The following is a 14,766-nucleotide window of genomic DNA, read 5'->3' as shown; positions in this document are numbered from 1 at the left end:
ATCAAATTGAAATCTGAAAAAAAATAACCAAAATCGAGCCGAATTTTCAATTTAGTGGATTTTTGGTTAACCAAACCAAAATCTAAAAACAATAATCAAATCGAGTCGAACTCTTGATTTAGTTGATTTTCGGTTTGTTAATCGGAAATTGCACGTCCTAGTAGATTGATCGAGAAATAAAAATCTAACTGAATTGAAAAAAAAAAATAGACATAATTTTTTTGGTCCATATTTTTCGTGTCCAAATTAAGTACATTGACCCATGGGTTTTTATGGGAGAGATTCAACCTAAACCTAATTTATATTTTTTTTAATGAGTTTGGATTTAGGTTTGGGTTTAACAATATTAATTAGGTTCGAGTATGAACTTTTGAATTATGTTATGAATTTGAGTAGAGTTTTATCCTATCCATTGATACCCCTAAATTGACAGAAATGATCAAGTTGTATGGTGTGTTATGGACCATTCACCCGTCATGATCAACATTCATGAAGATGAAGTGCATTGTCAGGTCATATTCGGATTGATTGAAAAAAAGAAATACGCAAATTTTAAAGTAATTTAAACGTTCAACGTTTTGTCGTTTTAAAGAATCTAAAGGTCACCCCCACATCAAATGATCGATATACCCAAGATTTGGCTTCATTGTATTTTTTGTCTTTTAATTATGCTTATTTGATATTTTAGTTTTTTTTATTGCTAAGATTACAAAATAGTTGTATATATTTTTAATTTTTGTGAAGTCAGGACATATTTGTCAGAAAAATTTTAAATTAGCCGAATGTCGGCTTTAACCAACATGTGCAAGACATATGAGACTTTCTGACTGATTTTAAATTTTTTGATTAAATATGTTCTAAATTCAGAAAAATTGAAAATATGCAGAACTATTTTGCAATTCTAACAATTTAAAAGATGAAAAATAACAAATAAACATAATTAGAAGACGAAAAATGTAATTAAGCCTTCCTTGCATTCGAAAACTTTGATGTATACTAATTGTGATAAAACCAAACAAGTATTAATTGTGCCATATACCACCAACAAGTGTGGGTCAATAAAAAGTCGAAACTTGTTGCATAAATAATATGAGTCTGAATTCTTGTCAAGTTGTTTAGAAAAAGCAAAAATCATAATTTAGTCCAATAAGCATAGAAGGATCTCGATGGTTCTGCAATTATTTTATTTTATTTTTTTATAATTTTGGACAATTTTGGTAAAAAAACTTATATAAATCAACTGAAAAAGTGCATGTTTTGTGCACGTAATATGTTAATTTGAGAATTTTCAATCAGAATTATCCTTAAATTGTCAATTTTTTTAATTATGGGACCAAATTACTGAAATTAATTTAAAAAATAATAAAAATTATGAATCGAATTTTCCCTTTAGTAAAGCTACATGTACATATTACATAGAAAAGTAATACAAAAAGAAGAAATCATGTAACATCTAATAATTGAACTTATATTGTACTAATTTCAATGTTTTATTAACAAAAATTAAAATCAAGAAAATAGAAAATAAATTGTTGCAAGGCAAATACAGTCACATGAATTGGGTTATAAAAATAAAGAATTGTTATACGGTGGTGTGCATGTCGGGGTGGTGTTGATTCACATGATCTGCCTTCTGTGAAATGGTAAGGAATGTCCGAATATTGCAACTGCAAACAGACGTGATTTTCAGTCTGCTTAGCAACTGCCTCCATTGACCTGTCTTGTGGAGGGGAACACTGCCAGGCCCCCCCTCCCCTTTACTATTTGCCACCTCCAAAATTGAGTGTCCTTATAATGAATGCCATCCTGTCCTAATATACTGGACCAAAAATACAAAATTTAGCCCATCACTCAATTCATTCAAATTCAAAAACTAATTCAATATACTGATAATTTAAATCAACAAGACAAAGAAATAAAAAACAATTATAGAAATGGTTACATACCCGAATTCGTGTGAAATTCAAACTCATAATCTTCTAACTGTGAGGTTTCAACCTTATCAATTAAATAAGACCTCGTTAACATGACAACCCCTTTTGTGCATTAACTATATAGTACCGACTGGTAAGCAACTTTGGTCTCCTTTCGATTGAATTTCAGAAAATGTTAGAAGAATTTGATTGTGTTTGGACCATAAAACCCTGATATTGGAAACGTTGAATCGTGCTTGATTTTGGGTGCTGAATGCTCAAAAGAGACGGTTTACCAAACGTAGCCAATAATATTAAAGACGACCATTCTTCTATCACTCTCAATGATTTGCATGTTTTGGCGATATTGACAAGTACCGTTGTCTCTAGGCAACATTAAGCTAAATCGTAAGCATTTGGCTACAATCTTGCAAGTGTAGCCAAGTAAAATGCAAAACAGTCGCTACTACTTATTGCTTACTGTTTTAACCTTTTCTTGTTTTATTTTTGGTACTACTTCTTGCTGTTTTATATATATGTTCACAAACACCATTTTATGTTAGAAAAATATGTGTTAAGATACCTTTATTGATATGACAAGTGCGTTGGCAGATAATTTATAGAGCAAAATCATAACGGACTTTCTTAAAATTTGTCATAATTAGTTTCAATTACCCCCTAAAATTACAAATACTTTAACATATCCTATTGTAACAGCTAGCTGTAGGGGTATTTGTAACTTTAGAGGGGTGTTTATAATTTTGAAACAATAATAAGGTACTTTTAATTAAGCACAAACTTTCGAAGAATTCCTTGTAATTTATCCTAATTTATAAGCAACTTTATTGTAACTACTCTGCCATGACTGCCCATGATGATTGTTGAAATCGAAACATGCAAATCCTCTGTACCAAAACACATATTCAACTAATATATTCTTTTGCTTTGTTAATACACTCGGAGAAATATATCTGTGTTTTTACTTGGGTCGAATCATCAACCCAAAAAATAATAGTTGATGAAATCTTTTCTACGGGTTTCGAAGCTAACACGTTGCCCCATGTGTTATAGTACAATTGGCCTCCTTGTCTCCATCATGAGTAAGATATGTATTTACTACTATGAGTTCTAACTTTACGAACCCGATCATTTAATAACTCGAATTTAATTTAAGTTTCGAAAAATTTTAGTTGAGGACTACCACCACAAATCTTATATTATTGCAGGCCAACCAATTAGTACTTGTCTAGTTCTAAGTGTACAAGAAGGTCAAAGTTATCTAGTGAATAAAACAAACAAATTCCAACAAAATTGTCATATCATCATCGACCTCCATTAAAATAAAAAACACATCTAAACAAGAAACCAACAATTAAGCCTTTGTTTGTCACCATTATATATGATCAGCACCACCCCATTACCCGATGAAGGGCACAAAACAAATGGTGGTGGTGGTGTGAGGATGGAGGATGATGTCTACTCCTCAACCATGTGCGGGAAATCCATGCATGTCTGGAGAGTCAGCAGCCTGGAAAAAAGGGTTCAAACCTGATATCAAAATCTTGCAAGATTCTAAGCAAGAATCTCCACTACTTTCGAAAATTTCGGGCAAATAATTGATGATGGGCAGAATAAAATTGGGGGAATCTCCAAACAGTGACGGCGACTACTCGTCGAAGCCACTCGGCGTGGTCGTGCCTGCACTTTACATGGTCGACCAACACTGTTTGCAGGGTGACTTAATTGGTACAAATCAAGACATGTTTTTGTTGTGTTCTAAGACTCTGTTGCAAGGAAAATTTTTGTCCAATCAAATTTACTCGAATTAAATCAATTAAAGAATAAGTGTATTATACTTGTTATGTGATTACTCATTTTCTTGAACTATATACTAATCACAAAATAAATGTATTGCACGTGTAATATCATTGATTTCAGGTTTTGCCGAGTTGAGTCTAGACTAAAATTTCTCCTGTTGCAGTGGTTTAGGGTTCGGGTTAATTATTTGTGCAATGGAAAGAAATGTTTCAATTAGATTAGTCTTAAGTTCGAAAATTTTTAATTTAGATCGAGTTTGATTGAAACTAAATTAATTATATAATAAATGTAATACATTTGTTGTGTGATTGGTGTACACTTTCAACAAAATTACCAATCATATGGTAAGCGTAGGAAAAATTACAATTTTAGTCTTGTAACTTAGGATGTATGACATTTGTATTCTGTACAAATTTATTTTTACAATTTAGTCCTGTAACATTATAATTTTGGTATTTTAGTCATTTTTCAACTAATTTGATCGAAAAATTACATGTCATTGTCGCATAACCCAATTAAATTATAATTTTAGTCATGTAAATCAATTCATGCAGGACAAAAAATGTCAACTTTCTTAAGTTACAAGATTAAAAATACCTTCTCGATCCCCCTAAGTTATAGGATTAAAATTGCAATGTAATTAGGTCATGTGCAAGTCACATTATAGTAATAAATTTATTATTTTTATTTAATTATATAATTAATTAAAAAAATACATGTTCATCTCATGTGACCTTTAAAAACTAGAGCTGCTATTACTATGAGCTCGTTTTTTCCAGCATTTTTGTCTGTTAATTTTCTAAAGTGTCATTTGGGTCCAACATATTTTTTAATTTTCACGATTTTACTTCTTTTTACTGGGGTTCACCTTTCTCAATGGAAGTGAACTCCGGCAAAAAAAGAAAAAAAATTAAAATTATAAAACTTAAAAACACATAGGACCAAAATGCTACTATATAAAGTTAAAAAGACGAAAAGACCAATAATCTAAATTATGGGATCAAAAATACATTTGATCCTTATTATATACTGAACTACTTATTATTCAAATATTTGTACAAGAGTTAAAGAACTGATTGAATCAAATATAACTACTATAGCAAATGGACCTTTAAATTCTTGACAGTATATGTTCCTATTTTCATGGTACAGAATATTTCAAGTAGGAAAGTGTAGAAATGTTCCCCTATATCAGCATATGTCCACTGGAAGGCTGATACAAAAGCTGCCCCTTTAACATAATTTTCAAACTATAAAATTCATTTAATTTTTGTTTTTTTTTCCTTTGTTTTATATGAATATCTATATGTGTATATATTTATATATTGAAATGTAATATAAAAATCTATTATTATTTTATTATAGAAAAATTTGAATAGTTTCGATCGACTCTGATCATCATCACAGGCCAGAATATACTCCCAAAACCACGGATCGCTTAGAAACATATTTGCATATTAGCCACCAATATATTTTTACATCGACAACACTAATTACATTTATAATTATCTGACTGGAAGTGATTTGTTCTTACTAGTTGAGTCAACGTGTACTATGTATAAGCGGAGGAGATGGGAATAGTATTTTTCATCTCAGATCTTAGGGTCAGTATATTTTTTGTCTCATTAGTTACAAGATTCTTATTAATGGTCTCATAAGTTACAAAAATTCTCACGTTTAGTTCTTTCATAAGATTCTATTAGTATTTTGATGGAAACTGCCATATGCTAAAAACATGGCCGTTAATAGGATGAAACGTGTACTATACTTAAGATAATAGGAAAGTAAGAATTTTTGTAATTTATGAAATTATTAATAAAAATTTCGTAACTCATAAAATAAAATGTGTATTAATTTTGAAATATAGGACGAAAAATACAATTTTTTCCAACAATTCAATTGCAAGTGTTGGCATGTCATGTGTCTCAGCACATGTGGTGTTGGTTGACAAAATCATGTCTTCTCAAAATGCAATGATTTTTTAAGGAATTATCTTTTAATAAAGAACATTATTAAAGTACAGCAAATATAACTAAATAAGGAAAATGTAATTCCTTTTTTTCTTTAATTTCTTTAGCATGAAAATGTATATAAACTCATTTTTAGTGAATGCTGTTTCAGTGTAGATTTTCATAGAATACAATTCTTACATCATTAAATATGTATTGAAATTCTAGAATTGATGTAATATATAAATAATTTTTAAATTTAAATTAATAAATATATTCAAACGAAATAAAAATATTGCAAACGATTATAAAATAAATTATATCTATATTTATAGAACTCGAACCCACGATTCTTTGATAATGGGCCATATATAAATACATGTGAAGTGCATCAAAAATTTATGTTATATTTTTCAACTCAAAAAATCAAATTTGTCAAACTGCTCATTCAAAAAAAATTATAGCTGATAACTTTTATTCTGAAATTTAATAATTATTATTAAACTAAAATATTGTTGACGTCTTATATAAGAGAAACAATGATTTAAAATTTCATTTTTTCGGTTTTAATATATATCTATAATCTTTTTGTTAACTTAAATACATTTTTAATCCCGCAATTCAGATCATTTAGAATCAGCGTTCTGTATTGACACATAATTATTAATCAATCAACCAATATATCAAGAAATAACAGTTAAAATGATATAAATAATTATAAATCTATATATTAATAATTTAAATTTTTAAATGATACGTAAGGAGATGTCAAATTAATAATAATAATAATAATAATAATCGATAATATTTGGGTTAAGTATTAATGTAGGGTTGCATTTGAAAAAAAATAGTTAATAAAATACTGATATACCCACATAAACTAATAAATTTGCGTATTTAATGAACATAATATTCAAGAAGAAAATTAAAAGAACACCGCTATATACTAAAATTGATTAACTTCTATCAACAATATTTTAATTTAGTCGTGAATACTGAAATTTTATAGATATGTACAAGATGGGTTCAAGCTCGATCGATTAGATCAAACGTGTATGTTTTTAAAAATTTATTATTTTTTATAGTTTAATTTTTAATGATGATCATAGGAACTTTTGATCTTTGAATTTTGAGGTAATGATAAAATTATTGCTCCAATAAAAGAAAAAATAAAAAAAAATGTTTTAACTTTGATATAAGTTGGGGCTAAGTGTGAAATCAATCATGATGAGTGCTATTATTTTCTTTTTACTCTAAAAACTATCAATTGAAATCGTTTCAATTTTGAGCACGCGTTCATGGATTAACACGCTTTTTAGTCGGGAAAATGAATCGACTTTTTCACCCTGTTGGCAGCAGGTGGAATCTTTTTCTTTCTTTTCTCCCCCTTTTCCCTCTGCTACAGAATCCTTGTTATCATTAACGGTACAGGAAAAAAAAAAAAAGGTTAATTTCCACCTTTTAATAAAAATTTTCAATTGCTAAATCTTATGTGTAACTTTTAGAGAAAATTGCATTTTTTGTTTCATAACGTAACACATTAAATTTTATTATTTGTCGGATTCTCGAAAACAATCTCACGACTTTAAAAATTCTTACTTTCAGTCATTTCAGTAATTTCAATTAAGAAACTGACGTAAAAAGAACATGCAAGTCAAGTGGTTGTTATCCTTTATTTTAAAAAGATAACTACCACACAACTTTGCACGTGATTTTTTTTTTTTTGGATTTCCTAATAAAAGTTGGCACGAATTACAAAATTACGTGTCTATTTTCAAAAGTCTTAAGTAATGGGATCGAAACTATACTTAAGTTCTTAACCCACTACAAAAAATAATGTTTTATCATTGCCTATATTTTAATTGCTATGAATTAAAAATTATGATAAATAATTATTAATTATGATTAAACAAAATCGAGACAAAAACTTATATAATTCGTCATGCAAAAATATTTGCCGTGACATCTAGCCATGGCAAAAAAACATTCACCATATCATTTAGCCATCGATATATTTTAATTTTGATGGAATAACATAATTATTATATATATATATATATTGTTTTAAATTCATTGTTGTCATACTATATAACAATGCGTTTTCATCCAAAAAAACTACTTCTTTATTTAAGGATTATAACATATTTTTAAAGTTTTGTCTAATTACTCAAACATCTTATCGACATTCTTGATGTTATAATTATAATTATAAGTATATTTTCTATTCAGTAACAAAATTTTATATAAAAATTATTTTAGATATATTATACTAACAATCCATCAAGATATAAAGATTACTTGTGTAATTAGACTTAAAATTTTAAGGAAGGTAAATGTAATTTTATGGTAATTATAAGGAGATTTGAGTGGGTGTTGGCGTGGGGGTAAGATTCGGTCGTGCAAGAGAAATCAGAAAATAGCTGTCGGGCATGTACTTGGTGTTGGTGTGACCCTAAAAGAGGAAGAAGATAGGCAGATGGCAATCAAGTTCCAACCTGTATTACTCACTCTCCTGTCCCTGTCCGCTTCTCTCTGCCACTGCCCGCGCCCTCACTACATTTTATTTCAAGGATTTCTTCTTTTTTTCTTGTCCCCTACACACAACTATTTCTCCTCAAACAACTTATCATCCTATGTAAAATATATATATCCATATACATTTTCAAATATTACCATTATTGGAGTAGTTTTGTTTGATTTGTAATAAGTTGTTAAATATAAATTTTCATTCAATTCTTTTTGCTAATATCAACAAATTTAGTTAATTTTAGCTAATAAAGAGATCTATTTGTCAGACGGTAATGCGGCTTGCGACTCGATCGGTGCCCCATTGCGCGATGTATTGTCCTCTCTGGCTTCACAAAAACTTCATAAATTTGTCCTGAAAAGGCGCCTCACTAAATTGAGGAGGCATTGGGACTTATTAGTCGCTCAAGCTTCTCATATGCAACTAACGTGGGACATTTGCCTACATCATCAGACAAGGAGCTTGGACAGACTCATGGTTTCGTTCCTCATAGATGGCGCCAAATGATGCGGCTTACGACTTGATCGATGCCCCATTGCGTGAGCTATTGTTAATTTTAATATCGCACAAGTCTAAAAAATTTCTAATCAATATGAGATTCTTGCAAACATCAAATAAAAAACAAACATAAAAAATTATACTAAAATTCGGTGTAACTATCTTTTTTTCATTTTTTTAATTTTTAACCCTCACACTACATGGCATAAATGGTTGTCAGAAAGAAGGAAAGAAATCACTCGACTACTTAAACCAAAGGCTGTAGGTATAAGCGTATAGCCGTATATGTATATATTGTAGTGGGACAGGCATCAACTTTTTTGAAAGATTGTAGAATGATGGCGGTCTGAAATGAGGGAGGACACGATGTCTCTCAAAAGCAGAGAGGAGTGAATGAATATTCGGACATCATCTCATCATGGATTATCATCAGTGGGCTGTTAGTGGACACACTTAGTTTATTATTACCTTAAACACCTATCATTACTTCATGTCCCTCACCAAAATTAAAACTCTATACTTTGCTTAACTCTCAATTAATCAACACTATTCCTCATATGATATTTCCGTCTGTATATAATAAATATTTTTCACACTTTATAATATATTAATTAATAGTTAATTTAATATAAAACTTAAGAGTATTTTTTGGATCACAAAAAATTAATACAGAAATGTCAAAATCTTCACTTTATTTCTACTACACCTCTTTTTTTTATATTAATATACAATATATGATGAATGGATTTTAATTTTGTGTCCGAAACCATCCCATAAATTCAGGAGAAAAGGGAGGTGTATAGCTATTGTTTTATGTTATTAATTATCCTTTTTTCTAAAACTTTTAAAAAAAAGATCGTTTGAATCATTTCGACCCTAAACAACACTAGCTATGAATCACGATATGCCTTCAAAATCATAAGACACACGAATAAGTTCAATCGAAACAAAGAAGCAATAAGCTCCACATTAATAGGACTCAAACCCTCAACTTTTTAATTGTAAAATTTCAATTTTATCAGTCGAGTAAGACCTATTAACAAAAAATAACATGTTTTACCAATTGAATTAACATGCGACACTTGCAACTTATTATGTTCTTGGTGTGTGACATATACTTTGGCATGTAAACCAAACTGTACTTTTGCTTCATTATTATTATTTTTTTTATGTAACTCTAACTTCATGAACCTAAATATTTATACACACACAGACACATATATACATTATAATACAATGTATTCTGAATTCAAAGACAACGTTTGACTGGATACGATGGAGACACGACATGATTGAAGAAACCAAATCGCTTCACGAGCGCTGCGGAGTTAATCAATAAATTTATCTAATAAGATTCTGTAATCTTATGGCCTGTGGAGTTAGACTAACTTGTTATTTGACCATATTTATCCATCTTTTTTGTTTTGCTTCAGCTACAACATCCTCAAAATTATTGGACTGTCCTTGTAAATTCATTAGCAAAAGGGACAAAGTAAGGTAATGAATGTGTAGAAAATTACAATTAAGCCCCTGTGTGTCCAATACCAAAAATTTTATTTTCAAGATAAATTACGAAAATCAATTCATATATATAAGATAAGAGCAAAAATGTCATCATCTAAGTCACCGGATTCAAATTGCATTTTCCCCCAAGTGTTCTACCTACTAACTTGCTTTATTAATTTGAAAAATAATGTGCAACTACTAAGGAACGAAAATTTTATTATCTTTTAATCTCAATCACAAGCATGCTATTTAAATATGATTTATTTCTCGTTTTTATTTCATTTCGATTTAATTCTATTCCTATATACTAATTGCAGTTGATAAATATAAAATAAAAATTAAAAATTACAGGATTAAATTTTGAAAATCAATTCGTGTAAAAACAAAAAATGCCATGCACCAAGTTATGTATGGGACGTGAACAAAAGAAATTCTTTTGACTTGTCTGGCTAATTTTAAATCTTTTCATTTATATTTTAAACTATGTTTTGTAAATATTGATGGATTTTAAATTTTTTTTTATGGAGTAATTGAAAATTATTTATCCAAAACTTTGCCTCAAATCCAAATCCATCAAGTCTATTAGATTTTGGATTTGAAGGAAGGTTTTGAGGAAATAAATTTCAAACGACTCAATATTAAAAAAATTTGAATTTCATTACAATGTCACAAGATGCAGTTCAAAATACAAGTTCAAAGACTTAAAATTCTTTGTAACGTGTAATTAGCCAAACAAGGTGAAAAGATTTGATATCATGAATTTGAAATTAAGAATTTCAAATTGTGTAATTCAGACGCAACCTAAGCTAATTAAGAAATTCTAGCCCGAATCTGACTCGACTGAATCTGAACCAATCATATGATAAGTACAATATATTTTTCGTATGGTTGGTGTACAGTTAAAAAAAATGATCATCATATAGCAAGTGTGCTACACTACTTTATTATTGATTTGGTTCGTCCAAACTTGATCCAAATAAGAATTTTCCGTTAATTAACCACAAAGCACTCAATGGAACTTTAGGGGTCAAATTGATATTTCCTTAGAAAATGGGGCCAGGAAATTATGTAATAAAACAAATAAAAAAAAAAAAGTTCACATCTACCTATACAAATAAAATAAGAGGGAAAGTTACTAGGGTGGGGTTGAGCGTCTGATGGTTGGAAGACGACACATGGTGTCACCCACCTCCCACCCCTCGTGCGCGCTATCTCTCGATGGCGGCTTACCACCACACTCGATTCTGCCCCGCCCCGGCCCCGGCCCCCTTCTCTTCAATTATCATCATTAATAGCATGCCTAACCGCAACATGGCCTAGCAAGAAAGCGCAACACACGCACACCTGTGTGTGTGTATTTTTCTCCTTTTCTTTTTTCTTTTTTCTTTCGGTAGTGCGATTGGGGCAGTCTTGTCAGGGCAACAGGCGAATAGAGGACATGGGGTCACAGAAAGAAGTACTGGGCTGATAGAGAAGAATTGAGGGAGACAGGCAGAAACATTTGAAGGGCTCACGCTTTTACACAAACGTCTCTGAGGGCCTCTTGTGGGGTCACTCTCTCTTGCTTCCGACCTATATTTATATCACGCCTAAACTCTACCCTAAACCCACCGCAACTTCAACTCAATATTCCTCTTCTCTCTACTCACTAGTTACTTTCATTGCATTGGTGTAATGGCGGACGCGGCGGCGGGTGGTGGCTCAGCCCTAGGGAGAAGACTATGTTTTATCCCGGAGAAGTTTCAGCTGCACTTGGCTATGTTAGCCTTGCAGTTTGGTTATGCGGGTTTTCATGTGGTTTCACGTGCTGCCCTTAACATGGGCATCAGCAAGATTGTGTTCCCTGTTTACAGGAACATTCTTGCCTTCCTTCTGCTCTTGCCCTTCGCCTATTTTCTTGAGAAGTACTACGTTAATTAATCAACTCCAAAGTTTAATTACTGTCCTGATTCTTTTCTTGATTTTTCTGTCCAATCTCAAGAAATTAATACTTAGGTTTCTTTGTTTGATAGGAAGGAGAGGCCACCTATTTCTTGGAACTTCGTCATCCAGTTCTTCCTCCTTGCAATTGTGGGGTACGTACCTGAAAATTGTCATGATCATGCCTGAAAATAAGAAGTCTATTTGTTCTGAGAAAACTAATTAATCAAAATAATGTATAAAACGGCAGGATTACTGCAAATCAAGGATTCTACTTGCTGGGATTGGACAACACATCGCCCACTTTTGCTTCCGCAATACAAAATTCGGTGCCGGCCATTACGTTCCTCTTGGCTGCCATACTCAGGCAAGCTATTATAAGCAAGAATCATGCATATTTGCAACTAATTAAACAGAAAGAAACCATCAATTATTCAACTTTTTTCTTAAAGAAGTTAAGTCCCATTCAACGTAAAGTTGAAATGTTTTTTTATGGAATTCCAGGATAGAAAAGGTTAGGCTGGACAGAAAGGACGGAATCTCAAAGGTGGCCGGGACACTCCTCTGCGTGGCGGGTGCATCCGTCATCACACTATACAACGGTCCCGTCATCTACAGCCCGACTCCACGGGTTCAAAGCGTAAGGGCTGCTTCACCGATGCTGCTGGCGCTGGGCGACGCCAAAGGCAAGAACTGGACACTGGGCTGCATATTCTTGATCGGCCACTGCCTGTCGTGGTCCGGCTGGCTCGTGCTGCAGGCCCCGATACTCAAGAAGTACCCGGCTCGCCTCTCCTTCACTTCCTACCAGTGCTTCTTTGGGGTCATACAGTTCTTGGTTATTGCTGCCTTTCTGGAGAGGGATCCTCAGGCATGGCTCGTCCACTCTGGAGGAGAGCTCTTCAGTGTTTTCTACGCTGTAAGTCATCCCTCAACTTATACTTAAAATTTTTTTTTCTCGGAGATTCCAATTGCATGGCTTTGGGGGCAAACGGGTCATTTCATTGTATGGTAGTTGTGTATGTGTGTGTGTTTTGGGTAGGGAAATTACCGATTGAATTTTCTGTTGCAAATTGTGTTTTGTCTTCTAGCGGTACATGTACAAAGATGAATCATATATCCAACAAAAATGTATGTATTAATGGTGCAACTGCATGCAGGGAGTGGTGGCATCAGGGATCGCATTCGCTGTACAGATATGGTGCATTGATAGGGGTGGTCCCGTGTTCGTGGCCGTGTATCAGCCTGTTCAGACTCTCGTTGTCGCCATCATGGCTTCCCTCGCCTTGGGAGAGGAATTCTACTTGGGAGGGTATTTCTTGTACCCCTTCCCTTTCTTCTTTCTCTTTCTACTTAATTCATCTCTCATTATTTTAAAAACAAAAAAAAAAAAATATTGGATAAAATTACTATGAAATTTTTTTTAAACGTGCAAGATGTTGCACATCTGGTAAAACTTGCTAAAATAATTAAAAAAGTGTACATGACTACCTTAATAAGGTGCACTTTTTTAGAAATTTTCTAAACTAATTTTGTTCACAATGTACAGAAAATTCAAAATAAAATATATAAAAAAAAGAATTTATACAGAACAAAAATATCTACAACACCATAATTTCGGTACTAACATTGCAATTTGTCTTGATATGATGATATATAAGATTCATATTTTTATATATTGTTTTGTCCAAAATTGATGTACAGTATCATCGGTGCGGTGCTGATCATAACCGGATTATACTTCGTCCTATGGGGAAAAAGCGAGGAGAGGAAATTTGCACAGAAGGCAGCGATTCAGTCCCCGGCAGAGCAGGTCAGCAGCAGACCAACCCCCCACATCAAGTCATCCATCACTCAGCCACTCCTCTCCCAGTCAACGGAGAATGTTTGACCAGCAAAACCCTAATTTTAACTACAGTTACTTGCTGGTGGAAGGAAAAAAGAAAAAGAGAAGAAGAAATCTTGAAATTCCCTGCAGTTGAACTATGCTATATATCATCACGGCTTTGGAGTGTGCATGTATCACAGCTATTTTTAATTTATTAGCCTTTCCCTTTTCTTTTGCCAGTTCTTGAGTAGCTAGGTGAGTGGCTTGATATTAAGATGAAGAGTGAAAAAAAAAATGAAAAATCGTTGGGGTGGGGTTGAGGGGAACAATGTGATGATTATGATCTTGTGGCATGGGGTCTAAGCATGAATATGCCCCATATGGTTCTTAATTATAATGTTAATTATTATCAATTTTAATGATGCTTGATTAAATTATAAGGAAATCCAATGTCCCAAATGATGCTGTCTTATTTTTATTTATTTTTTTATTTATTAGTGGAGCCCAGATAATTTAATGATAACCGTGTGGAAAAATTACAATTTTAGTACGATAAGTATGATGGACGGAAATTTCAATCATGGACGAATATATATTGACAATTTCGTCATGTAACTTTAAAAAATTTGTACAATGAGAAAAAAAATAACCAAAATTCACTAAAATAATCACGTGCAATTATTCGATCATTTTTGTTTCAAATGTGCTAATTTTTAAAATTATACAACAAATTAACAAATAAATTTGTACAAAACTGAAATTGTCACACTCATATATACTTACAATAGACTAAAATTGTAATTTTTC

At 31.9% G+C, this 14,766-nt stretch overlaps 1 protein-coding gene across 1 annotated transcript; it reads left to right on the top strand.

Moving 5' to 3' along the window:
• Nucleotides 1–11,809: 11,809 nt before the first annotated feature.
• LOC105166098 (protein WALLS ARE THIN 1) lies at nt 11,810–14,404 on the top strand. Its single transcript, XM_011085327.3, has 6 exons — nt 11,810–12,115; nt 12,224–12,286; nt 12,382–12,498; nt 12,636–13,050; nt 13,292–13,443; nt 13,836–14,404. The coding sequence occupies exons 1-6, from the start codon at nt 11,886–11,888 to the stop codon at nt 14,020–14,022; spliced, it is 1,164 nt and encodes a 387-aa protein (XP_011083629.1). The 5' UTR covers nt 11,810–11,885; the 3' UTR covers nt 14,023–14,404.
• Nucleotides 14,405–14,766: the final 362 nt, after the last annotated feature.

The sequence above is a fragment of the Sesamum indicum genome, linkage group LG7 (genome assembly GCF_026168435.1).
Source record: "Sesamum indicum cultivar Baizhima isolate 11 linkage group LG7, ASM2616843v1, whole genome shotgun sequence".
NCBI classification, from domain to species: domain Eukaryota; kingdom Viridiplantae; phylum Streptophyta; class Magnoliopsida; order Lamiales; family Pedaliaceae; genus Sesamum; species Sesamum indicum.
The sequence above is the reverse complement of the archived record's forward strand: the minus strand, read 5'-3'. Positions and strand labels throughout refer to the sequence as shown.